Source organism: Nannobrachium achirus (assembly GCF_963921795.1).
Source record: "Nannobrachium achirus genome assembly, chromosome: 7".
Classification (NCBI taxonomy): Eukaryota; Metazoa; Chordata; class Actinopteri; order Myctophiformes; family Myctophidae; genus Nannobrachium; species Nannobrachium achirus.
Genome location: NC_137816.1, coordinates 18,982,002 through 19,008,949, shown reverse-complemented (window position 1 = coordinate 19,008,949; position 26,948 = coordinate 18,982,002). Strand labels below are relative to the sequence as shown.

The following is a 26,948-nucleotide window of genomic DNA, read 5'->3' as shown; positions in this document are numbered from 1 at the left end:
TTTGGAACAGTAGATGGCGACAAAGTACCCTTAATCATTAATGTTGGTGGGCCAGGCAGGCCACCATTTATAATGTACACTCTGGGACAGTAGATGGCGACAAAGCACCCTTAATGTTGGGGGGGACACAGTCCATGGACACTGCAGAAGAACTACAGGTACTCCTATTCAAAATGATGCTCTTGCGTCTAATTGTCTAATCAAGACATGTGGATTCCACCCGGTATCAATCTCACTCCAGCCCATTAAAACTGCACTCATTTTGCAGCCGTGTGCGTTCACTTGTAGCTATCATGCTTCACAGTAATGCTCAGAGAAGGAAACAAGCCAGTGAAATGACTCACCAAGAGTGGATGAGTTTACAGTTTGAAGACAGCAGTCAGTTCTTGGACCTGCATGGTTCTATCAGCCTGACTGACTGGGACATGGATGAGGAAATTAAGTTAACAACTACAACTGATCAGTTTTGCCAAGGTATGAAGGAAGATGTAACAATTTAACCCATAATTTAACCCATGTACAATTTACTTTGCTTGGATTTGTACTATGTTATACAGAATAATTCAGTGTTTCTCAATATCTGGTCTGGACCGTTATGGGTCTAATCCCCCCAGTTTGATACACATCATACAATAAATAATTACTTGCTAGATAAGGGATTGCATTCAGTCAGTGTTAGGGCCTATTCCCACTGCGCCAGATAACAGATAACAAAATCTCTTCCAGATATTTTTCCATTTAAAGTGGATGGTAGATACAGATAAAAAAAAAAGATCTGCCACAGATATTTCTTTTATCTGTGGCAGATATTTTTTTTAACTGTATGTACCATCCACTTTGAATGGAACAATATCTTCTTATGTTATCTGGCCCAGTGGGAATGGGCCTTTAATGTTAACAACTCTGCCATGGCAATCCAGACATGTTAAATCTATGAATGATTGCTGTCAGGTGAGGATTAATCTCTCTAGAACAGATTCTCAAATGAAAAGGAACAAAAGAGGGTGCTGTTTTTCCCCTTTTCTTTGACGATGGCTAGCCAGATTGGGTGAGGATAAGTGAATGACATGACCCCCCCCCCCCCCCCCCCCCCCCTGTGCATAACTACAGATGACAAGCTGAATGATCAATACCTAGCCCAGTGGCACTATGCAAGAAGGTCAAGAAAAAAAGATGACACACCAGGTGAGAGTGAGATCATTAAAGGACTTTTGACAATCATTTAAAAATCTACAGATACAATTTTGCACACGTCTTCATGCATTTTTATTGAACTAGTACTCGTGCACTTGGATAAATCATAAGCTCTCTTTTCTAGCCTAGTTCCAGACCCTGGGGGGGGGGGGTGATGTGCGGACTGAAGTGTCAGGCTATGAATCACTAGCCACACCCCTTTACATTTTTTTGAGTGAAACGAAATGTAATTTCAGGCTGAGTGTCAGGCTATCTCTTTTCCATAATTTGACCAAATGTAAGTTGAGGGATGTAGGCCACTAGGCCTACTGTATCTATACTATAATTTTGCAAATGTCTGTCTGAGTGAGTGTCTGTCTGTCTGTCTGAGTGTTTGTCTGTCTGTCTGTCTGTCTGTCTGTCTGTCTGTCTGTCTGTCTGTCTGAAACAGCGTTTCTCCTCAGTGGCTGGAGCAATTGATCTGAAATCGCATCACCATTAGCATATGAACACAACACACCTGACATAACTGTGAAGCCCGTTTGTCACTTTCACAAATCATATGCTGTATTTTCGCATTTTTATGGTGTATCTATATCTATTTAGCCTACAGTACCTTTTGTGACCACACATGTTAAGGGAGGGGCGCTGTTGTTCAGGCCATGCACAATCACACACAAACCCACACACACACACACACACACACACGCACACACGGGGGGGGTGGGGTGGGGGTGGGGGGGTTCTGGCCCTGTTACAGATGTTGTCCAAAAATCATGCAGATCGGTACACAGTATCTCTGTAGCTGTTAAATGGAACGGGTATTTCTTACATTGATGCTCCTACATATTAGCATGCAAGCACCAGTTAAAGTTACTTTCCATCCCTCATATACTGTGTGCACAGTGCACATCCCATAACCCACACACTGCACATCATTTCGGAGCTCATATCTTTGAACGGGTAAGGGCTAGTTATAGTAACTTTGCTCCTGTAAAATATCACTGAAATATTTCTGCACCAAGGGGTCCTCCCTATGTTCCCATTTTCTATGTTCCCCACTTCCCCCCCAAAAAAGTTTCTATGTTCCCCAGGTTCTATGTTCCCCACCCACCCTCCCCACAATGTTCCCTGCTCAACCAAAAAATGGATCTACTGTATGTTGAGTATATGTTCCCTACCAAGAAAAAAGAAAAAGTTCCCAACTCAAATGCAGGAAATGGTGGGACATCACTCGGCACTAATTTAGGTACCCAGTTGCCCAGATGTCTACACCCCTAATTGCCCACTTGTCTAGGTGCCCAGTCACTCATCCAAATGCCCACATGTCCCTATTGCCCAGATGTCCAGGTGCCCACTTGTCCAGATGCCCAGTCATAACAAAAGTATGTTGTCCAGATATAGGGTGCCAGGAACATAGAACCTGGGGAACATGGGTACGGTCCCCTGCACCAATGCCGATTGAATTTGGACAAAAATTATTTGGGAAGTGTATGGGAAGTATAATTGATATCAAATATTTGTTTTCTTGCCTGTATTTGTCACATAACAGAATCCCTTGTGCAGACAAACCTGTGGTTGGTGGTGAACCCCAATGTAGTTTGCCCAATTAAATACAGCAAAAAAGCAGTTGGACCACCGAATCCTCCAACTGCTTCTGTGGAAGTCCCAGCGCCTCAGTCCCTGTCTGTTGTGGATGACCCAGTCCAAAAGAAATGTCATCGGTACACGTTTGGTGACACCTGGCACCCTGGACCTCTACAACATGATGGTTCCTCCGGGGAAGAATATCAGTATCAGGTGTGTGTGGACTTAATCTGAAATATGGCTTTTATTTCTTCCTGTTACTGTTGGAATGGTGGGTGTCATCCTCATTAAATGATGTATGATAATACAGACAGACACTGCAGGTGAGTGTTTACTGGCAAGAGCATAAAATGTGGAAAATGTTACTGTATTTGTGTCACGTAGTAACATGCATGATACGTTTGCTTCTAACCTTTCCAACCCTGGGTGACAGTTGGGGAGTCAAAATGGTCGGCCGTATAAAACCGGATGCAAGGGCAGAACAGTGAAGACCAGGAGGAAGGACCGCATGGCCCCAAAAAGGTCTCTCCAACATGTCCTCCAGGTAGGAGCTGAGACTGTCCACTAATCCATACCTTGAAAAATGTGGTTATTGCTTTACTTAACCCATTTAGGCCTAGGATTATTGACTGCTTTAACTATTGAAAAATAGCAGATATACAAGCTCACAGCGCGGCACCGAGTGCCGCGCTGTGAGCTTGTAGATCTGCTATTTTTGAAAAGTCATGATTTTTTTTTTTGCAAGTCTTTGAATATATCTACTTAAAAGCGAACATTTGTAACTTATTTACTTCTGGGTGGTCCCTGGAACAACATATTTTGAGATGGGGGTCCGTGGCCACATACCTGTAATTTTGGGGGTCCTTTTGACATGAAAAGGTTTGAGAACAGCATGATTTAGGGGAAGGATTTAGAAGTCTGGTCAAAGATCGGGTCAAAGATATTCAAAGACTCATTTTCACGATTTTTCAAAAATGGCAGATCAACAAGCTCGCGAGCTTGTATATCTGCTATTTTTTTAAAGTTAAAGCATAAAATAATAAATCTAAAGGTTTCTTTGGGAGTCCATCAAATGTTTCCCTATGACTTCTACTACGATTGCTTCTGTCATCACCTGTTTCGAATGATATCAACGCACTTAATGCGAAATATTCACGTGCTTTCAGACTCTTCAATGCAGAAGGTATCCAGGATACTAGGATATCCAGTATCCAAATGCAGAGATATTAGTAGTAAAATGACGACATCTAGTGGTCAACCTCAGAGGAGCGCAAAAATAAAATCTGAGGTGAATCCCAGGCTCGAACCAGATGCCAAATATTCTCTGTTCCCCGGTGTAACGCTCCACGCCACAGACCCCGACGGAGCGGCCCGGTATTGGGCGCCGATGACCCCCGTGAGTCGCCACCGAGGCGAGCGCTAGCGAGCCGAGTTGCCGCGACGAGCGGTGGGAACGGCGCCCAATCCCACTCAGCCGCGTTACCGAGTTATGTGCCGTTATGGACAGAATAGTAAATATTCAGTCCCTCACTATCCACGCCTACCCCACTATCCACGTCAAAGATAAATGCACAAAAAAGGAGTCACATCATCCGTTCATTAGCTCAGTCAGTAGAGCACGGATGCAACAATCCCACGGTTTGGGTTCGATTCCCCTGAGGGGAATAATATTCAAGGCGAGAGATATCGGCGCATGCGTACTTCAAAGTGCACGGAGAACAGGATACCGTGGATACTCCTCCGTGGATACCCAGTGCATACTCTCTGCATTCAAACGTCTGAGAAATGGTGAAAAAGTCGGATTGAATGCGAAGAGAGCAGTCGAAGCGGGTGCTGTCATACTTTATGAAGCAAATATTTTCTCATATGAAGCTATGTAAATGATGTACTGTATGAGCCTTAAGAGGTTTATGTTTTGTGACCATATGAACCCTAGCGTTCATGATGGGACATTTTTGGTCAAATGGCAAAACATTCAGCGAAAAGGGTAGACTGACTGTATTGCCATGTTATTTAAATATGTATGACATAATTTGGTTTAGATGTATTTCCAGATTATGAATGGATGCTTTATTCTGCAATCTTATTACTTTCAGGACGGCAAGACCCTCAAACCGGGAGGATGGCGCCGCCCCCCTGTCAATTACTGCGTCCTCATTGCCATGGCGCTCAGCAGCAGCCTTGTAAGAAGTCTCAATGTCCAGCAAATCTACAACTTCATCAGGTTTGTCCAGTTATTTTACACTGCAGGTGTGTGACACACAGACATTAAAATGAACGTCCTGTACGGTCAGCTTACAGTAGCTTTCATTAGGAATATTTCAGGAATATTAGGAATATTTCACATTTCAGATTTAAAATGAATGGGTTTTCACATGGGACTGTTAAAATGTTTACAAGATCACCATCCTAAGCTGCGTCTCAAGTCCTTAGAGATCCTATTTCCTTGTTCCTATTTCATTGCTTGTATGTTAGTCAAGCAAGGAAAACAAGGATGTAGGAAAGAAGTGTAGGAAATAGGATCTAATTCAAGGACTTGAGACGCAGCTCTAGACCGTGTAGAAAATGGGGGTTCAATTGATCAAGTGCAGGACCTGCAACCTTTAATGTCAAAAGAGCCATTTTGAACCAAAAAATAAAATTCTGTCTGGAGCTGCAAAACATGTTTGAGCCTTATAATGAAGGCAACATGGGCTATTTAGTGTATATTAGCTTAATATTTATATTACATTTGGTAGGCTTAGCCTACCAAAAATATAAATGAGCATTCATTATTTTCTTTTGTCAGAATATGCCCTGCAACAGGATAACTTTGGAGAGCATATCGTACCACATGACTCCACAGTGTGCAATTTGGTGCTTTTTGTTTGATAACTTCTCACAGCAGATCAAACGTACAGAGATCCGCATTTGTCATTATTTCGAATATTTGAGCACGTAAGAATGTGTGTTAAAATGTGCTAAATTAAAAGTAAACATTGTTGATTGTCTCCACCAGCCGAAGGCTGAGGGAGAGTATGTTTTCCCGTCCGTCCGTCCGTCCGTCCGTGCGTGCGTGCGTGCGTGCGTGCGTGCGTCCGTGCGTCCTCGCAGTTTGTGAGCAGCTAATCTCAGTCACCGTTGGCCCGATCGCTGCCAAACTGAGCACACACACTCCCTGGATGCCAATCTAGAACCTCTGCCCCACATTTTTCAAATCAGCCTCATGGTGGCGCTATAACAGGCCGATTTGTGTGGCCTGGTTGTTACCAGCTAATCTCCGGCGCCGTTGGCCCGATCGCTGCCAAACTGAGCACACACACTCCCTGGATGCTAATTCAGAACCTCTGCCCCACATTTTTTAAATCAGCCTCATGGTGGCGCTATAACAGGCCGATTTGTGTGGCCTGGTGGAGACCTGTGTTCGGAAGAGCACTGCTTCTAGTTGTCTCCACCAGCCGAAGGCTGAGGGAGAGTATGTTTTCCCCTCCGTCCGTCCGTGCGTCCGTCCGTCCGTGCGTGCGTGCGTGCGTCCGTGCGTCCTCGCAGTTTGTGAGCAGCTAATCTCAGTCACCGTTGGCCCGATCGCTGCCAAACTGAGCACACACACTCCCTGGATGCCAATCTAGAACCTCTGCCCCACATTTTTCAAATCAGCCTCATGGTGGCGCTATAACAGGCCGATTTGTGTGGCCTGGTTGTTACCAGCTAATCTCCGGCGCCGTTGGCCCGATCGCTGCCAAACTGAGCACACACACTCCCTGGATGCTAATTCAGAACCTCTGCCCCACATTTTTTAAATCAGCCTCATGGTGGCGCTAGAACAGGCCGATTTGTGTGGCCTGGTGGAGACCTGTGCTCGTTTCCATATGTTTTGTAAAACTACAGTGGGCCACTAGGGAGGGACCTAAGAGTGTGTGAACTTGTAGCTCCTGAGCCATGGGTTGCAGACCCCTGTAGCAACTTGGCTCATATCACGGTTAAACTTTTGCAATATGCAATATCTTCTACAGTTTAGAATGTGAACAAAATGGCATTCAAATGATCTAGTGAAAAACTAGCAACTTAACATTTTCTTTTGTCTATGTAGAGAACATTTCCCTTTCTTCCAGACAGCTCCTGACGGCTGGAAGAACACCATCCGTCACAACTTGTGTTTCAGCCAAAGCTTCCGCAAGACTCCTCAGCACCAGCAGAGCCGAGACGGCAAGAGAAAGTCCTGTCTGTGGCAGCTGACCCTAGATGGTCGTCAGAGACTAAGAGACGAACTCCAAACAATGACGGGTGACATATTCAAGGAGCTGAAGAAGACCATGTCCCACCCTGGTGAGATAATATCTTTTTAGCCTATATTCTTTGCACCTCAAATATCCAGTGAGATGTTACTTATTGCATCTGTGTGTTTTTTTATTTTATTACAATAGAATCACTGATATGAATTGCATTGTACCCTACCTGGCAGGCTGGGCTGGGCTGTGCTGTATCTCAGTTTATCCCACTCTTGGCTGAGTTGAGTAGCTGTGTAGTGCTGTAAACCGCAGTCTATTTGGGTGAAATGTTATAAACTCTGAATGCATCATAAACAAACACCATTTCTTAATTCATTTTGATTACTGACATCATCATGTAGTCAAGAGCTTTTTTCAAACTTGTCTGAAAGGAATGTCACCATAGCCTTCACCAACCTGTTAACTTGAATGTAATCTAAGTGAAGATTTGTGTTGTATCCTTTTTAATAAATTTTTACTTTGACTACACAATTAAAGGACTACACAATTAAAGGACATTTTTCACATTTCACTTCACATAATATGGACCTATAGTGACATGACATGCTAGGGTAAACGCAGTGTTTCCAGTGAGCCAACATTACAGTAGCAGTACCATAGAGCTTTAATGAGTAGGACTCTGACCTTGAATGGAACTTGACCTTAATTAGTAACACCTGTGTTTACTGTACTGTTAAAATGGCTGCTGTGAAAAACATCTATTGTAACATGTATTTTTGTCATTACAAAATTAATGGTAGCTTTGCTGCCACAGGGAAGCTTTGTTTCTTTATCATGAAATGACTACTAATGGCTGTGTTCTTCTTTCACAGGAATTATTCCAAGTTTGTTTGAGCTGTGATTTCATTTATCAAGATATCAGATTGATCTTCATTAAACTGTGCTTGTTAAACTGAATAAGTGTCCAGACTCTGCTTGTTTTAAAACGTAATATATTTTAATTTAGTTTGTAATGGGATACCCATTTCTGAATTGTTAAGATTTTATTTGCGAATAAAATATAAAAAGCATATAAAAACTCCTGGCTGTCACTGAACTCGGCACATGGAGGATGTCACTCACTGGGAGTGAGCTGTTTATACTTGTCATCTCCTTCTATTGGTGTCAGCCAGTCACTTAGGTTATACAGTATTTCAAACTCGACTAATACTAACCCTACTAACTTTATAGTATTTATGACAAATTACCTCCCTCGCCCCATACAATTTTAAGTTGTTAAACTGATCATGTCCAATCTCAGGAAAGAGGATAAAGCAGACTTGAATGTGGAGACCACCATCTAGTGGGCAACCTTTGGAATTACCAAGAATGATGGATGCAAAACTTAAATATGAATTTGTTCATAGCTTGAAAATATGGAAAAAGGCAATAGCAGCTTTTCTGTAGAATAATACCAATAAGAGGCAATAATAGCGACATTTGACAAAAAAAAATAGTAATTGACCTACCTCTGTCGTTACTACACCGAATTGATGGTATTTAACAATGACACTGTTGATGTCATAGAGTTACGTTTACAGATCCATCTCATAAAATTAGAATATTGTGTAAAAGTTCATTTTCTTCTGTAATAATATATTTTCTTAAACTTTCATATATTTTAGATTTATTGTGCATGCAGTGAAATATTCAAAAGCTTTTTTTGTTTAAATTTTGATTTGTATGGATTTTTATAAGGATTTATAATACAGAAATGTCAAACTTCTGAAAGGTTATGTTAATTTATGCACTCAGTACTTGGTATGGAATACTTTTGAACAACTGTCTTCATCAATCGGGCATGGCATGAAGGTGATCAGCCTGTGTTAAGACTCTGAACTTGATAAAACACAGTGGACCGGATGTGTGCACGCGCCCATGTACGCGATCTCGCCCTTTTGGGGCGAGGTCGCTTATCGCCCTTGGTTTAGCTCTTCGCTGTAGATGTCACTGTCCGTCTCTGAAATCCAGCTAAGCAGCCAAAAGTAAATCAGGGTTGTTATTAGATACATTTTCAAAATCATAGACCTATCTACTATCTACTAGTAAGACAGCAAATGTATTCAAAATAAGAAACGTGTCTCAGGGGGTCCCATGGAACTGGGTGGGACACATCCACAAAGTAGTCAGATATTTTGTGATGCTGATGCTAGTGCTTTACAGCAGCAGCATGATAGCATTGTGAGACTCATCCAGCGTATACACTAAACTGGTGTACACTGAAGTCATACATACGCCTCAGGGCAGCGCCAATTATTCTTGGCCATCTGGCCAGTGATGTATATCGGACCAGTTACCCATATATGGAGACCCCTGGTACCCATATAGAGATCTATATATGGGCAATGCGCATTCCCATATGAAGTCCTGTTAGATATGGGCTTAATATTGATGACATCAGGGATCTCCATATATGGGCATATAAAAGGGATTATGTTAGTGGTTCCCATGACATCTCAACATACAATCCCTTTTATGCCCATACATGGAGATCCCTAACTAAGCCAGCCACACAGATATGGGCCATGTCTTGGCCATCTAGTGATGTATTCATGGGTTGCATTTGTAGTCTTAAACCGGCCATATTGAGGACCAACACAGGTGTTCAATTTCTCTGACTGGCAAAGAACCAATGTTCTACGTTAATCAGAACACCTGTGTTGGTCCTCAAAATGGCTGGTGTAGGACTACAAATGCAATCCATGAATATCGATGACATCAGGGATCTTCATATATGGGCATTAAAGGTATTCTGGGGAATACCCATACATATGTATTATGGACTTTTACATAGGTGATGTCACAGTGATGTGTCAGGTGTGACCTTAAGAGATACATGGATACCGTGGACAAGATGTGCCGGTTTTCATAGTAAACTTGCGACAAAAATGTCTATAGGGCATGGAAATTGTTAGTTACAACAAAAAAACAGTATAAGCATGCAATCATTATGAGCAACCCAGTCTGGCTAGCCATCGTCAAAGAAAAGGGAACGCCCACTCGGTTTGTCCATCTTCCTTTGAAGAGCTACAGTTTCGAGAGAATGTGAGCAACCTGAAACTTGCCTTCCTGAACTTAATCCACAGGGGGCAGTATAAAGAGGAGTAAATTATGGTTTGATGATATTTACGGTACCTTCACATCATTTGAACATGAATAGAATTTTCTAGCCAGCATGTTAGCTTGAGCATATCAGTTGTTAGTTGCCATTCTTTTAAAACAACCAATTTCTCTTGCGAATACCTGGAAATAATGTCCTTACAACAATGTACATTTCTGGACTTAAACTATACTTTAGACATTTGGCCCTCACAAGTAACTGCTTTTGAGGGCCAAGTACACAATACAAACACACCCGTGGCGTTCACACACACTCACACACACACATGTTAATTTATTATATAATACTTATTTATTGCCCTCTCCCTCTATGCCACCCCCCAAACACACACAGCTAGTGTGACATCATTGTTGGCTGAGCATTTAATCCCAGTAGACCACAGACATCTAAACTCCATTACTCTACAGACCTTCAACCAGACTCTCGCTCATATTCTCAAAGGCAGCAAAAACACAAATTTCCACATGCGTGGACAGTAACGTTTCTCTGCCCTCCGCTCCAGGTTCAGACATAATAGCAGAGAGGAGTATATATACACACACAAATGTCTGTATACAAGTGTAAAAATGTACCAATTGCAGCTACAGTGTTGTTGGGGAAACAAAACCTAGGAATTTAAATCGTGTGTACTCATAAGATGTAACAATAACAATTTGAATATTGAAGGTTTTGAACATCTGCTTTGTTAGAGATTCACAATTCATGTGGTTCACCATGTGGTCTGATAAAGGTACACTATAGCTTGAAAATATGGAAAAGGGCAATCAACTTTTCGATAATGAATGGAACCCCTAATCCTGGACACAAAACAGAAAATACATAAGTTTGACTTTTATCCCCACTTTTATTGAGATGTAAAAGATTATACATAAAACACAATGAAACAATTACCATCAGTAAAGCTTCTGTCACCACAGCATTAAGAACTGAGGGGAAAGCAGGGATTGTTTGCCCTGGCAATCATTAGCAACACAAACATTACCTACAGCATTCAGGATCAACATGTCAAACCACAAGCAAATAATCATAACAATGAGACATAACCGAGTGTTGGGAGAGAAATATATACACAGGGATACAACTCGCTTAATACTTTATCAATCACAGCATATTACCATAACCCCCATATTTAGTTACTGTATCCTTCAATAAAATTATCCTTCATTATAAAACAAATTTAAATGGCACCTAGGAACCATGTTAAGTAAACAACAATTTTTAACTCTACAGAAGGCAAACATAATTTTCTTTTCTTAAACGGTAAATGGGATAAATACTACTATGCTAAGAACTCATGACATTTACACTGTAAAACTGCATTTTTACACAAACAACTGTTACCAGTACCCTATTCAGTTTCAGAAACCGACTTAAGAACACTAGAGAACTATGTAAAATCATTATAAAGACAAATATAAGGAACACCTACATACATAAATCACAAATTCACCTTTTACAAAGTTGCTCCACAGCCTAACAAATGTATATATTTTTTTTCCTTTTGTGTGCATTTTCCTTCATCACATAAATAATTTGATTATCAAACATGTATAAAGAATCTACTTTGTAGATAAAGAGATAAAGACCAACATAGCAGGGTGTCAGTCTGTTTAACCAGGTAGAGAAACAAACATGCCTGTGGGATTTTGATCTAGCTTACTGCGCAGCGATTGGCTGTTACGGTCCTGGGATGATGTGAACCCCAGCCACAGTCTTCCTGTCTGTAGTCACGACATTCTTATATCAACAACATTCATAGACAGGCAGCGTCCCGTCATGGCCTGCACACGGTGTGAGTGTTGTGGGTACAGAAGTAGAGAGTACAGGCTTTAGTAGAATTTATGGCCACACTTATTACATTAAAAACATACTCATTACTCGTGCCCTTTAAACACAACAAAACTGGTTTCTTCTGATTGTCTTTGAGGGAAGGACCCAGTGGACAAGGGTCTTTCTGGGTCTTTTCAGTGGCAGGGTTGAAAGAAAGGGATGACGAAGGTGTAAAAACACAGATGAATTTGTGAATGAACACTGCCCCACCACCCACATCAAATCTTGGCCCATGGGCACCCAATGGTTAACTGTAGTTGTACTGGACAGATCGCAGATGTGTTTCAAGCTTACATAAAGAGTTAACTCTCAGTGAGCAGTTAGGGACTTAAAGAGGTGGTGCCATAGTTTTGTACTTTTTCTGTTGTTCTCTTCCTCCTAGTATAATCATAATACTTGATAATCATGTTTTAGAGGGGGGGGGGGGGGGGGGGGGGGGGATCATGGCACTAACTCTTTACATGTCTTGCTCAGGACACTGTTATTGACTGAAACACACTGGCTTACGGGACAATCTGTGGTACAGTACGCATACCAAATACAAAACCGGAGTCTCTCCATACTGTGTCCTAACTAAAGGTCACCAACACCATCAACAACTTCCTTAAAAAAAAGAAAGGAACAAAAAAAGGGAGTGTGGGGGGACAAATTTCAAAATAAAGATACATTAAGATATAGAGCAGCTTACAGCGCATTGCATTTCATTATGTTTCTCACACAAACTGCAGTTTCTCCTCACCTCCTAACCAGAAGCATTGACAACATGGTACTTCATTCCACTTAAACATCTGGACTTTGAAGCCATTTCAATTGTTTAATATATTGTACCCAAATTATGAATACATTGAAGCGGACCTTCTCACTGTATTGTATTTTCTGGTGGTACAATTATACAGTTCAGATGTAAAGTATGGGAGAAATGTCCTATTTAGACAACAATCAAGCAGAAACCAGCTTTGGAACTTTCTGTACAGCCTGTATGTCTGTTCCTTCAATATTTAAAGGAAATATACTATATATCTCATCAGTTTCAAAATATAGTAAAAGCTGGCCAAAGAAAATATATAAAATAAAATAAGTATGAAAATATATTTTATTTCTGGCCAACTTTACCCATTTTGAAATACATCTGAAAAAAACAGTATAGATATTTTCCCAGTATTTTTTCCAGACTATAGTACTGAAAAAAACAATAGAAAGTGTTGCTCAAGAGTTAGTGTGTGCTGTGTGGATATTGTACCGTCTAGGATGGGAACTAGAAGGGTTTTTCCACTGTACAAGCGTAACATGTTGTAACCTTATTGGCACAGAACGTCTGATTTCCAATTATGTCTTAGCCATAGTTACGGTTTAGTCTTGGTACAAAGGAAATAGAACAGTGACATAGTTATCATGCTAATGGACCAAAATGTTGATATTTTGTCTAAATATTTTCCCTTTTCTATTGTTTTTATAAATGTGAAATAATGTACCTATTTTTTTTTATATATATATATGTACACTTACTGAAATGATTTATACAAGTGTAGGGATGGGAGAGAATGATTACTGATTAATGAGTATAAAATGAAACTGTACCAGACCATATATATATAGACCAGTATTGGTGCTGTACCATACCCATAACAGACCCAGTACAGTTACAACAGGTTAGCTGTGCAGTTGCCCCCTCCAGTCGACCATCTAGCTTCAGTAGAGACTGCTGTCATTATAGGAGCTGTTGCTGGGGAAGGTGGGGCAGGGTTTGTTCCAGGGTGCAGCGGTGTGGCCGGCCGTGGGCAGGCTCAGTGTGCTGGCACTCTTCAGCCTGTTCTTCAAGCCCCAGCTCAGGAACGAAGACTTCTTGGTCACTTTACGGGACTTGGTGCCGTTGTCGTCTTCGTCGATGGCTAAGCAGATCATGGAGTAGGTCTTGGGAAGGTTCCCGCAGAATGTGGCACTCTTGGTAGGCTGAAGGATGGATAGGATAGAAGGATGTTAAGTAACAAGTCTCTTGTGGTGGTGCAGAGAGGATGTACTAAAGTACTGTTAACAATTCTTTGTGGGAATTAACAAGCTAGAATGCGTCTTTGATATCCCACAATAGAGGTTATGCGCATGGATAAAGTGAATGGCAAATGTAGTGGCAAAGTGAGTTTAACGTTGTTTAATAATATCAGATTTCTGTTTGGATGTATGGGCTGTGAAGGCCAGAATCAATCTATCAGAATCTCTCTCTCTTTCTTTTTTTAGATTTGTTTATTGGTTTGTTTTTGCACATCAACAATGCATCATTACCCTCTATTTAACCACATAAACCGTAGTGTCCCTATTCCGTACACATTCGCAGAAAATAGCAGAATTACAGGCAGACAATGTGCTGCAACTGCATTGTGAGCATTCAAAGGGCCTGATGTAGGGGAATGGAAACGGTTGGAATAATGTGTTCCTTCCACATGCTAGGTCCTATCAGGTGATACCCAGCTCACTCATGCATTGAAGGAAGCATGAGCTCAGTTTGGGACCCTCCAATCCAGGATTACAGTTTAGGAAATTGGCATTGGGTGAAAAATCGTGAGATAAAAAAACAAAGGGAAAAAAATCAAGCTTTCGCTCAGTGGTGTAATATTTGAATGTGAGGGAAGTGAAGTCTATAACAACAGTAAAGTTACAACAGCAACAAAAAAGAGCGCAATCAACTTAAAACAAAACTAAAACACTGACATGTAAGACAGAATGCCTCCTCGTCCTCTGACTTTAAAAGAATGAACTAGATGAGGTGATGGTAGGAATGTGCAGCTCTACAGAGTGGCAGGGAGGGAACTCCTCATGGGAAATCACACAGGCTTATTTACAAAGGTAGAAGAGAAACACTAGCTCTTAACAAGACACCGGATATGTGGTGCATGGCTACCCAAAAGCGGACCAATCTATCTGACACTGTTGTCACTCAATGACACAAGCAGGAAAGACTTTCCCCTGAGCCAGCCATGTCCTAACCACACCAAGGATCTGAGAAAAAGTGATGTTTAAGTTTCTCATGTCCCACCAAAAGCATTCATAGCGCAGGTGTTTTTGATTGATTGATTGATTGATTATTTTATTAGACAAAAATGGAGACGAGTACAAGTAAAGTCAATACAATCGAAATGTAGTACAGTACAAGTACAGTTAAACACCCTGCCTAAAAGGAATATCCTAAATAAGACCTTTTATGGTCTTTTTTACGTTTAGGTTGGACAGAAACACTAAACAATAGGTCAAGTGAAAACTAATCCATGACCCCAATCTGTATTAATGGCACTTCCTAACTGCTTCTAATAATTAGGATGGGTTAGTGACAGAAATACCCTCAAAAGAACTATAGGGGACTAAATGTATAATTATTATTACGTTTTGAAGAAGGCAATGTTGAATTATGTCTCTAGAAGACTGGGTGAAGTAGTTAGCTATTTTGTTTTTGCTTGACTTGGAGCAAAAACAAATTTAAGTATCCTATATCATAAAATAACTACATGTCTAACATTTGTAACTACTAACCAAACCACAGGAAAATTGTCTTCAAGTTATGATGTGGTACAGATTTACATACATCTCCCAAGTGGAATTTACGTGTTCCTGATCTTTCTCATCTTTCACATTCCACATATGAATTTCATGCAGCCTGAATTACACACATGGTCCCTCACTTAATCATTGTACTCTTATCATCCCCAAGGTCCACTTGGGGATTTCCTTTAGGAGCTGGATACTAAGCTCCTTCCTGGAAGATGGCACTCCTCTAACTTTACTATGTGACTTAAATCTATATTTCTTCTCTTCAGTCCTTATTCAACCTCTCCTGTCTCCTTCACGTCCAAATCACAGAGCAGGTGCATTGGACCTACTGTTCTCTAGAACCTTGCTTACACCTACTACCCCCTCTGGGGCATAGGCTGTCAACAAGTGATCTCCATGCATCTCTGTCTTGAGCTGTTCTCTCCAGTTGGTTCCAGGTCATTTTCATGGTCTTGGAGTCTGCCTCCAGGTCTCTGTGCCAGGTGTGCCATCTGCGTTTCTTTATTTATTCTTCTGCGGGCAACTGGTTTGTTCTTTGCCAGAGTCTCTAGAACCTGCTCTCCCTAAAACCTCTCTGTTGCTCCCCTTCATGTCTCTGAATACCACCATCTCTCTCTCTACTCCCACATAACTAAACCTAGCCAGCCACAATGTTTCACCACTTGACAGAACCTGTCTAACACTCTGTCTTCACTATCACTCCTTTCTTGTCTTCTCTCATCTCTTCCCTCCCCTGATTCCTTCCCCTCCCTCTCAACTCACTCTAAAACCTCCTCCTTCCTCTCCACCATTTCATATGTCTCTGGTCGTCATTGCTCTCTCCCCCAATTCAGCTCCTTGGTTATCTGAAACCCTCATATCTGAGCCAACGTATCTCAGGGCAGCTGAAAGGAAGTGGTGCTCAACTTGCCAATCAGATGACCTTTCCCACTTTAATTCAGTCCTGCCTTCTCTCTCTCTCTCTCTCGCTCTCTCTCTCTCTCTCTCTCAGAAGGAATTCGCAGGAATCAGACCTCAGGTTTTAATGGGTTAAATTGCTCAGGATAATAAAATGCCTGAACTGTAAATTGTCTTACCATGTTTGGGTAGCTTTCCATCAAGGTGACAACGCGGATGTTAACTCCTTCCTCCTCGTCCACTTCCTTCAACAGATCCATCACCTCTCCGACACCCATCCACTTACAGTCTGTGTCACCCACGGAAACAATGTAGTCACCTTCCTTCAGCCCATTGGCCTGCCAACCCAGAGAAGAAGAACAATGTAAACAATAACTTTCATATTAAGCTTAGTGCAAAGTCTCTTGTATCTGCAAATGGACGTTTTAGCTCTGTATAAGTATGTACGTGTACTGTATGTGCTTGTCTGTGGCCATGCCTCCTGCCAAAGTGTCACCAAATAAAATACTTCATTGTTGTCACTGGATAGTGGATACCTAGGAAAAATACCCTGCCTGCTCACAGTACATGCATAGAATGAACATTTTTCGGTGGCTGGTAATGCAAGTCTGTAGGCTGTCTCAATACATTTTGCGTTTAACCACACAAACCCTAGAATATTCAGGGTTGAGATTTGGTGTAGATATAGTGTTTCTAAAGATATAGTAGGAAATAAACTTTATTGTGAACTCAATCTGTCAATTATATTTGTAATATTTGGATACACTTCTTTGTACAGTACAGTAGCATGTGTGCAAATGTCATTTTTATTGGCAACATTTAGGCCACTAATGTGTACCATGCGGTGGACAGTAAATATCAACAGCCCAGCCGTTTCTGTGCAGGACTCTCTTCTCTTTCCCTCTCTGTGTGATGATTGGCCCAAATGTCACCCTCAAAGTCTGGGCAGAATGTACTGGTTTAGTTCAACAAACACTGTGGTGCACTCTGGACCCACTCTTCAAAACAAAGCTATTTTTACTGAGGGCAAAACACTTGAACCCCGGCAAAAGGAGATGGGTGCTCCAAGTGTGTGTGTGTGTGTGTGTGTGTGTGTGTGTGTGTGTGTGTGTGTGTGTGTGTGTGTCTTACAGCGGCAGGACAGAGGGGGTCCAGTGAGACCACTTGAACAGGTGGTTCTCCCCTCAGTGTGAAGCCCAGGTCTCGATCCTGTGGACGGAGTAGTACGGTTCGAGGAGCAGTCCAGCGCTGCTTGGCTGAGAACACAGACAGAGGACCCTGCACACACAAAGACAGACAAATATATTGACTGATACAATTAATAATGGCCAACGCAACTTATTAAGACTCCGTAACCCTATTGGCCACCAAGAGTTGCCCCCAAATTGCCCTGTTTTACTCTTTCACACAAGTTGGAGGGACAATGGTAGACATTGTAGAAATATCTCCCTTCAGCTACGCAGCAAAATCCTCAGTTTTCATTTGTCGATTCATAACTCTGAGAACGTACAAATGTAAAGGACCTGTGGGTCCATTACATTTGTACAATCTCAGAGTTAAATAACACAGAGTATTTGTGTGGTAAGGTGTGTGCTGCTACAGGGTAGTTATCGAGGAGTGGCTCACGTGAGCTCAATAATGAAATGCCCAAAATTGGGACACCAGGGTTAAAGTGGTTAAGTATTTATTTATGCTGCATCATTGTTCTTGTTGCCTTTTGTGTGTGTTTTTTTTACTAACTGCTTTGTTTGTATCCCATACTGTAGCTCATCTTCAGTTTGGGATACCTGAATTTCCCCTGGGGATTAATAAGTGTCTGTACGTCTTTGGATGAATAAAGTGTCTGTCTGTCGGTCTTATGTGCTCCCCTTCTAGTCGTAATCGCCACTGATAAAACACCATTTTATGTTGCAAGTTTTATGGAATGATCGCACAGCAATCAACAATGCTGGGCTGATTAGAAGTACTCTGAGGGGGTCGGTGTCTAAATTTGAGAAAACCTGGGATCCCTTCCTTAACTTACAGTTCCAGACTGTTCCAGACTAATACATTTCTACATCTCTTATCTAAGTGGGATGCAATCTCAGATGCAGCTGGGTCCTCCTAGTTTACTTAATATGGGGAACTATGTGTGGGTGCACTGCTTGTTTATCACATATATTGCAGTGTGGGCGACCAAGCCATGTCTTGTCTTGTCTTGTCTTGTCTTGTCTTGTCTTGTCTTGTCTTGTCTTGTCTTGTCTTGTCCTGTCTTGTCTTGTTTTGTCAAGTTTGTCTGTCTCGTGTGTTGTTGTTAATACTTTTTTATATATACATTTTTTTTCATCTGTCCTATTTGCCTGTTTGTTGTTTAAACTTGAATCAGGGCATATGATCATTAAATGTCATTTCACTGAATGGTACCTCAAGTGCCTTCATAGCTTGTTGCTTATATTATTGCCTTTTTATTTGTCTCATTTTGTTTTTTGCCCTATTGCTATACTATCATCTTTGGCATTTATATGACTGTCTCTTTTTTTTTTTTTTTTTTTATATTTGTGATTGGTTCTCATAATATGTGAACAAGTCTTGGTTTACTGTATGCCCTGAATTTCAAATAAACAAAACTGTGAAAAAAACAAAAACAATGCTGGGCTGGATATGGAGTAGTGCACTGGTAGGACCTTGCTTGCACATTAAGCCTGATATAGAATTTGTCATACGACTGTGTCACTTAGCGAAAATAGACAATCTGCAAGCTCAAGACGAGTCGCAACAATGAAGTATACTAAGCAACAATACTGTGTGTTATTGCAAGTAATCAAAGGTGTGCATCTCTGTGTTTGCATAATAAAACTTCTGGGAGTTTGCACCCAGATTCTGTCTCTTCTGTGGGGAAAGAATCACGGATAGCAGTAGTCGTGCTACAACATGCACCTATCCAGCATTACACCTGATTTACACCTGGTTGCGTGCTGTGTCGCCCACAGAAAATAGATCTGCAAACTCACAACGTGTTGCAGTCAGCTTGTAGAGCAGCTATCTTTGAGTGCACGACATCGGCACGCACCCAAGTACACGTAATTCAGACTATATAGTACGGTACTGTACAGTACTATATTTAATGTACACATTAGAACTAAAGCAAAACTGCTCTGTGATATTTCTTTATTTATGGGTATAGTTTTCTGTTGGTATACAATCCAAACCCTAGCTTTGGCCTGTGACTTTTAAAACACATCAAACTACTCTAAGCGCTGATATTTGTCTCTGGAGGACAGTGCTGTCTTTGTTCCTGGTAATGAGTGGACATTCTGTCTCCAGTCACAGACTGCCTGAATGAAGCCACTGATAAAGAATTAGAAAGCTGATTGGGGGTTTTCCTGTTAATCCCACCATATCAGATTAGGCTCTCATTCTGTTTCACCTTTATCGTTTCATCACTCACCTTTGGAAATAGAATTTGCTCCTGTGTACAACTAAGCAGAACTAATTCAAAGTATGTCACAGACACACACTCTCATTTGGTAATACGATTTTATAAATGCCATTATTACCTTTTTTGTGGGTGCCATTTTTAACCCTAATCCAAGAGTAATTATTGCACAACAACGTGTTTGTGAGCTATTTTCAGTGTATAAATTAGGCAGGAGTCTTACCCTAACCTGAATCTCATGCCTAACTCTAATTATTGGAAATTGTTCTCAAAATGTATATTCCTCAAATTGTACTATACAAGTTGAAAGGACATTTTGCAAATACACACACACACACACACACACACACACACACACACACACACACACACACACACACACACACACACACACACACACACACACACACACACACACACACACACACACACACACACACACAGAGAGAAAGCTGGCACAAGCAGACTTAAGAACAGTCCCTAGGCAATAAGACTAAATACAAACAAAACAATTAACATTGTACGTCGTATAACAGCCTTGTATGCTGATCTTTATTTAGCATGTACAGTTTTTATTTTTGTACATTATGGAGCATCCCCCAATTTACGTTTTTCACAGTGCATGACTGCATGTACATCCTTGTGATAATAAATCTATTGAACACCTCTTGTAAAACTAAACTGGCACTCATGTCGGGAACCTGGCTCTGCCCCCCTGGCCCTTCATGCACTCCATTGGCGTAGCTGGTTAATGTTAATGTTAAGGGAAAAGGGTAGTGGACCTAGTATAGAGCCCTGGGAAGCCCAGTCAACTAACACTGTAGGGTTTAAGATTTAAGTGGTTAAATACACACACTTGCACACACAACACTCCCACAATCACCACACACCCACAACCACACCATGGATATTTAGTTGGAGGTACAGGAGGTACAAGAATGGTTACCCTTGTTTATTATATCTCACCATTGATTCCTGTAGCAAAGAATATAATAGTATTCATTTCATAATACAAAAAATGGCCCAAAAATAAATGTATTTTCTTGAATATATTTTCCCCACAAATATATATTTTTGGGACATTTTCATTTTATTTTGAAAGTCTCAAGGCATAGAGTATTTCCTGTGGTATAAGTGAGGACAGAGCACCCATTGCTCTGTGTGTGGTTAGTGTTAGTGCTGCCTCTGTCACTCTGGATGACACTTCAGAAAGCTTTACACAGTAATGGACAGTATGGCTTTCTGTGAAGAGTTTGGGCTGGAAACAACTACAGAGTAAAACTCCTCTGAAGTCAGAGTGTCCAAATATTTCCAGCCACAGCCATAGTCTCAATGTGTCACAACTTACTGAAGTCTAATCCTTGGTTGATTGTAATTCAGAAATAAGACACGGACACTCTGGGTGTAAAAACAAAAGGACACACCGAGTTTAAATATCCGAAAACACAAATCCAGAGCATCCGCTGTGTCTTTTTCTGAATAAATGAAGCGAATGAACCAAGAAATGTGAATGGAAAGTTATTAGTAACCCACATACCAGCCGGTGGAAAAAGTCTGTGACTTTCACCTTGGTAGCCACAGGTACCTCGAGCTCCGCTCTGTGCTCCGTTTTAGCTGTAGATGGGGAGGGACAAGGACACAAAGATGATGTCATCAGGTTGCATTTGTTGCCAAAACACCACTTTAAAATGACCTCTGGTCCGTCTAACAGGAATGGCTTTCTCAGTGTTTTACAAGACACCACACATGACTGCAAAGGTCAGCAAAAAAATAAAAGATCAAGTGCGGATCAAGTGCTACTAAATGATATAATAAATATTCCTGTTGCACATTATTCTTAAGACATTTCTGTTTCCACATTTGACAGTAAAGTAGAGAGAGACAGAACAGAGAGGGCAGAGAGACAGCACAGGATATAAAGTTTGTAGTTATTTGTCTTTGTTTCACATATTACTATTCAGAGAGTAGACTTGCTGTTCCTGTCTGTAGGACAGACAGTTATGCCTTATTTAAACATTGTGCACGGCATGCCAAAAGTATCTGATTAAAAAACTCACAACTCGTCACAATGAGACATAGATTAGATAGTAGATTGGCTATTTTCTGTGCTTAACGGTGACTCACAACTAAATCAGACAATAGACTGTCTGTAGTTAGTTTGTCTCTGTATGACAGACAATTTTTAGTTCAGTATACTCAAGTGTGACACTACTGCAGAGAGTATAACTCCACCAGAGGGTGCTGAAAATGCAGCTCAACTATGCATGCCTCTAGGTTGTTATTCCATTCACTACTGTCCTAACCTGTTCCTTTCGTGCTCTTCTATATCATGCAAACAACAGAAGTCACATGCAACTGCTGTTGCATTATAGAACATCTTTTCAATACTACTGCTATTATTTTTAGCATTATCATTATTATCATTTTTATAACTCACAGATGATGTCTGGTGCGTCCATGTGGTCTGTGAACTCGTCCTCATAGTCGTGGTGGTTGAACTTGTCCAGGGAGCGCTGGTGACTGGCCTTCAGGATGTCATGAAGCACCTCCAGGCGCCTGAGGTGACGACACAGCCCATGGATCCTCAGAGCCTCCTCATGACCCAGGATCGCCCGGCGCATGTGGGCCTTACCTGGAGAGGAGAAATATGTCACACTGTACGTTTTCAAATACTGTATACAAAACCTGGTGAAAATGATTCATACCAAAAAGTGGCGAAGAGAGAATAATATGGGGCAAAGTATATTAAAGTGGCCAAATGTATTTAAATATTGTGAAAATATGTATTCTACATAAAACCTTGTTATTATAACTTTTAATCAGAACTAAAGAGTGATATAGATATCATTTGAAAGTTGTCCTTTGTGTTGGTCTTACCGATGCGCCTCCTCTCTTCCCTCCTCTTCAGAATGTCCAGAGGAGAGCATCCTTCAGGCAGACGGTCGTACACCTGAGACAGACTCTTCTCCTGCGTATCCTCGTCATCACTGGGGCCCACTGGGAACAGGGCAGATTGTTATTCACGTGTTATTCGCATAGGAAATGATCATTTCAATTGTGCGTTTACTGAGGTGTTTTTATTTGGATAGGAGAACCTTGTTGTCATGGTGATGTCAAAGGCACTCACAAAATGTGTGTCATATATCTGAATAGCTTCCACTCTACTGACCTTCTATAAAGTCAGTAGGAAACAAATTACTACTAATAATGTTTGGAGCTAAACATGTAAGTGAATGACAACATATTAACCTGAACTAGTAAATGCAGTAGAAAACACATGTCCCTGTGTCCCCTCCAGTATATTTCTGTCTCTGTGTTGTGTAGAACAGCTCCTCTCCTCAGTCTCATTCACAGGAATCTGATAACGAGCCGCCAAACATAGAATGGTTTGGCTCCGCTGATCCCCTGGCCATTCAGCAGGGTCTTACATAACTAACACTACCCTCTCTCTCCCCAACTACAGTATCTGCACCCAACACTCACTCACCCGCATTCCACTTCTGTTTCCATCTCTCTCGCTCTCTACTCCCTCCCTCCAACCCATTAAGGGACTTCTCTCTACTCACTTCTTGGCTTCTATCTGTGTTTGTTGGTTCAACCGTTAAGGACCTCCCCATCTCTCTGACTCTCAATTCTTTCTCCATTTTTCAGTCCCCCCCCCCCCCCCCCCCCCCCCCGACTACACAGTCAGTGGAGGTCTGTGAGTGTCAAGTTAAAATACGATCCTGATTAGTTTATGTGATACCAGCTTACGTTCTGGTGTTCTGAGATACCATTGTTAGTTCTGAGTCCTATGGCACCATCTTTAGTTCTGGGTTCACGGCATCATAATTAATTCTGGGTTCTCTAGTACATCTTTAGTTATGGGTTCTATTGAAGCAGATTTCTACCAGCTTTAGTTCAAATTTCTGAACTGTACGAAGGATACAAAAGTGGAGTAAATCGACCCCTCTCTTTATTTTATTTTAATGTTTTATAGAAGAGCTACTAGTGGTTAAGCCTAACATCACCTGATGTTTGTCTCATGTTCGTTAAAAAAAAATTAAATAAATAAGCCTTACATTGGTGGTCTAGCAGGGCTGTGGCTACGAAGTAGTGAGCAAGGGAGCGGTAATGGTTGGTCTTGACCTGGGATATGGTGGACCAGAAAAATGGCACATTGTCTTTGACCGGCGTCTGGATCATAGACTGGTGGACTTGGTCGTAGGTCTCCGACACCTGACACAGGGGCGAGATGAGACACAGACATTAGATTAGAGGGGAAAGTCCTGATCTGGCGAAGTCCGAACTGGCGAACAGGGGAAATGTCCCCTACCGTAGCGATCTGGCGAATCGTTTTATTGTCTTAAACATGGCTCTGTTTTAAGGCATTTTTCGTAGTTATTGAGTGCTTGCGCATTGGTCTCGCCTGTTGCCCGTGGCTTATGCTCCAGGCGGAGCCGCTCGATTGTCCACGACACTGCAAGCGGCGCGAAGGCCAGCGGACCTTGGTCCTGTTCTTCGCCCCCGAGCGCCACAGGCGCGAGTGGCCGCGAAGAGGGGGCCAGGGCCGGCCGCGCGAGTTACGAAGCCGTGGTGAATGCAATCGTTATATTTATGCCCAGGCCGTAAGGCCTGGGCAAGCGCACGATAAACGCCCTGTCCAGAAGGATTAAACGAAAAAGACGAAAAATATGCAGAAGGTTTTTTTTTCCCTTTATCTTTCGCCAGATCGCTACGGTAGGGGACATTTCCCCTGTTCGCCAGTTCGGGCTTCGCCAAAAAGGTACGTGCCCAGATTAGAGACACCATTCAGACACCACAACATCTCTCCTCAATCTCACAGTATCTTTTGACTTCCTAACAGATATAATTAGCTGCATGTAGTTCTACCAGTGCAATCAATACCTTAGAGGCTTCCTGAGCCATCTTGAGCAGGGAGTAGAACTGGTTTCTGATGCCGGGCAAAACCATCCTCTCAAATCGACACTCCTGAGCCTGAGCCAACATCATCTTGACCAGCATGCTCAGCATGGCGGGACTCATGTCATAGCTGGGCGTGTGAGTGAACGTCTCCTTCAGCTGGTTCAGGATGCCTGGAGAGGTCAGAGGGCATGGTTCAAATGGTTAGAGCAGTGGTCTCCAACTACATGGACACCCTTGAGATCACAGATTAGTGGGGTTTTATTCTATCCTATCAGGTAGTTCATTACATACACCTGGTGTTTAGGTCTACAATGACACGGATGCCAGGTAAATGTAGTTTTACTACCTGGTAAGATAGATACCCTGCAGTACCAATGGGCCTGCAAGGATAAACAAACCAGCATGAATAGGATTCCAGATAAACTGGAGCAGCAGCAGGGGCTCTGATAGGACAGAAAACCCACAGTATTTGCACTGAAACCATCCACGATTCGCATCAGTTGATGATAAAACAAGTAATGTTTATTGCAAATAACAGTTTTGTCAGAACAGCCTAGTCTTTCATAGCAAGCCTGTATGCTCCTGTCCTCTACCCACTGTCATCCATCAAACCTTCTAAGCACATACCAACTACTGCTAATGAGCTCATATCAGTGCCTCGGTGCTGCATACAGACGGCAACCATCATCTGAGGTCACAATGTCTTCATGTTAGCTGGCAGTGGTGGGGTTGAACGCGACTCCCTCTTCTTTTATGACGTATAGCAAAGTTGGCAGCACAGAGCTGTAGACAGCTTAATAACAGACTAGTGCCTCTGTAGTCTTCCCAGACTTGATCTGACCATACCAGCTCAGCTCCTCTCTCTCTCTCTCTCTCTCTCTCTCTCTCTCTCTCTCTCTACTCCTCTCCAAATTCCCAGGCAGGCCTCCATGTGGCCCTACAGAACTGAGCACGCTGTCAAATGTAAAGAGTGATCCTTTAACTCTTGACAGTTAAATAAACACTCGGTTTACTGTGCAGTGGTACCTGCGTCAGCAGTGAAACTGAGAATAAAGACTTCAAAGTTTATCTCCTGATCTGTCCGACCAACCTATTGATTGTACAGTGGATAGTATACAGTATCATGCACTAGCTTTTAAATGTATAATTAGTCATGATATAAACTTGAAATCCTAGTAGTTCCTGTTGTTTGTCTCTGTAAGACAACATATACTGATACTCATGCTGCTTGATTTCTTATTATAGGTTTCCCATACACAGAGCCAACGCTTTCCAATAACAACCTAATTGTTTTATTTAATAGGAGACTAAATTAAACACAGCTGGGCCCTAAGTAGAGGTATTATTATGGCGCCACCACTCCCTTTAAGACTCTGTACCTCTGTTGCTTTTCAACAACACTTCTCTGTCAACAGCATAAGAAAACAAACCAGTTCCTGTCAATCTCAGTTTTCTCGGTTCTGTGCGCCCATAAACAATACACAAACCTAAGCTGAATAACATGCCCTGTATAGGAATAATGCCTAAAGATATGCTCTCTTTGGAAAGTGTCACAGACCAAAGTGTCACAGACCAAAATTTTACATTCTATAAGCTCACAATGTGTCACGCCACCGTCGCACAACAAAGTATAAATCAGGCTTAAAGCGTTACTGTATTCAAGAAGGTCTGACAGCGGTGCTGGAAGTGAGTGCTGTGGTCGTGTTAGCCAGTTTAAGGTTGTGTAGGTTGGAGTCAAGTAGAAGTGTGGTGGAGTACAGTGACTTTGTGTGGAGTCAAGTGGAGTTACAGTAGGTGGTGTGACATGATAAAGCCATAAAGGAGGTTTTAAGGTTGGACAGTGGCAGGTGGGGGTGATGTAGGGTGATGCTGAATAGTTCTAGTGAGCCATTTTCAAACTAAAGGCTGTATGCTGTAACGAAAGATTACATTTCCCATGAATCATTGCAAGACAGTGCTACACATTGAGGAAACGGTACGTGTTAAAGAAGGAACTTGTGTTTTTGTTGTTGCTGAATTCTCATGCTCTTTCCCTCTACCCCCCCACCCTTCTTTCTTTAACTCTCCTCATTCTCATTCTCTCTCCCTCTCTCTCTCTCAGTTCCTAGAACTGACAGCCAGTTCTTTCTCACGGTCTCTGTGTAAACAATCTCATGTCAGTGACAGCAGCAGAGAAACCCAGTTCGTCACACAGCTGATTAGAGTAGTGCTTACAAAAGCTGCCCTAGGGCTCTGC

The 26,948-nt window shown here is 41.8% G+C and overlaps 2 protein-coding genes across 2 annotated transcripts in view; one reads left to right on the top strand and one right to left on the bottom strand.

Moving 5' to 3' along the window:
- Window positions 1–353: 353 nt before the first annotated feature.
- On the top strand, window positions 354–8,311 carry foxr1 (forkhead box R1; the record flags this gene model as incomplete). The annotated part of the gene is made up of 6 exons (XM_080730095.1): window positions 354–474; window positions 1,111–1,185; window positions 3,927–3,943; window positions 4,857–4,984; window positions 6,830–7,065; window positions 8,241–8,311. The coding sequence occupies 6 exons, from the start codon at window positions 354–356 to the stop codon at window positions 8,309–8,311; spliced, it is 648 nt and encodes a 215-aa protein (XP_080586221.1).
- A 2,641-nt stretch (window positions 8,312–10,952) lies between these two features.
- The window catches only part of rhpn2 (rhophilin, Rho GTPase binding protein 2), a 49,324-nt gene continuing 33,328 nt past the window's right edge, over window positions 10,953–26,948 (bottom strand). Inside the window, exons 8-15 of the mRNA XM_080729943.1 lie at window positions 24,695–24,882; window positions 23,869–24,025; window positions 22,685–22,804; window positions 22,245–22,439; window positions 21,345–21,421; window positions 17,524–17,670; window positions 16,572–16,730; window positions 10,953–13,908 (exon numbers count right to left, since the gene is read on the bottom strand). Of these exons, the coding sequence (XP_080586069.1) occupies window positions 13,648–13,908; window positions 16,572–16,730; window positions 17,524–17,670; window positions 21,345–21,421; window positions 22,245–22,439; window positions 22,685–22,804; window positions 23,869–24,025; window positions 24,695–24,882 (1,304 nt within the window). The 3' untranslated portion in view covers window positions 10,953–13,647. The remainder of the gene's footprint in view (window positions 13,909–16,571; window positions 16,731–17,523; window positions 17,671–21,344; window positions 21,422–22,244; window positions 22,440–22,684; window positions 22,805–23,868; window positions 24,026–24,694; window positions 24,883–26,948) is intronic.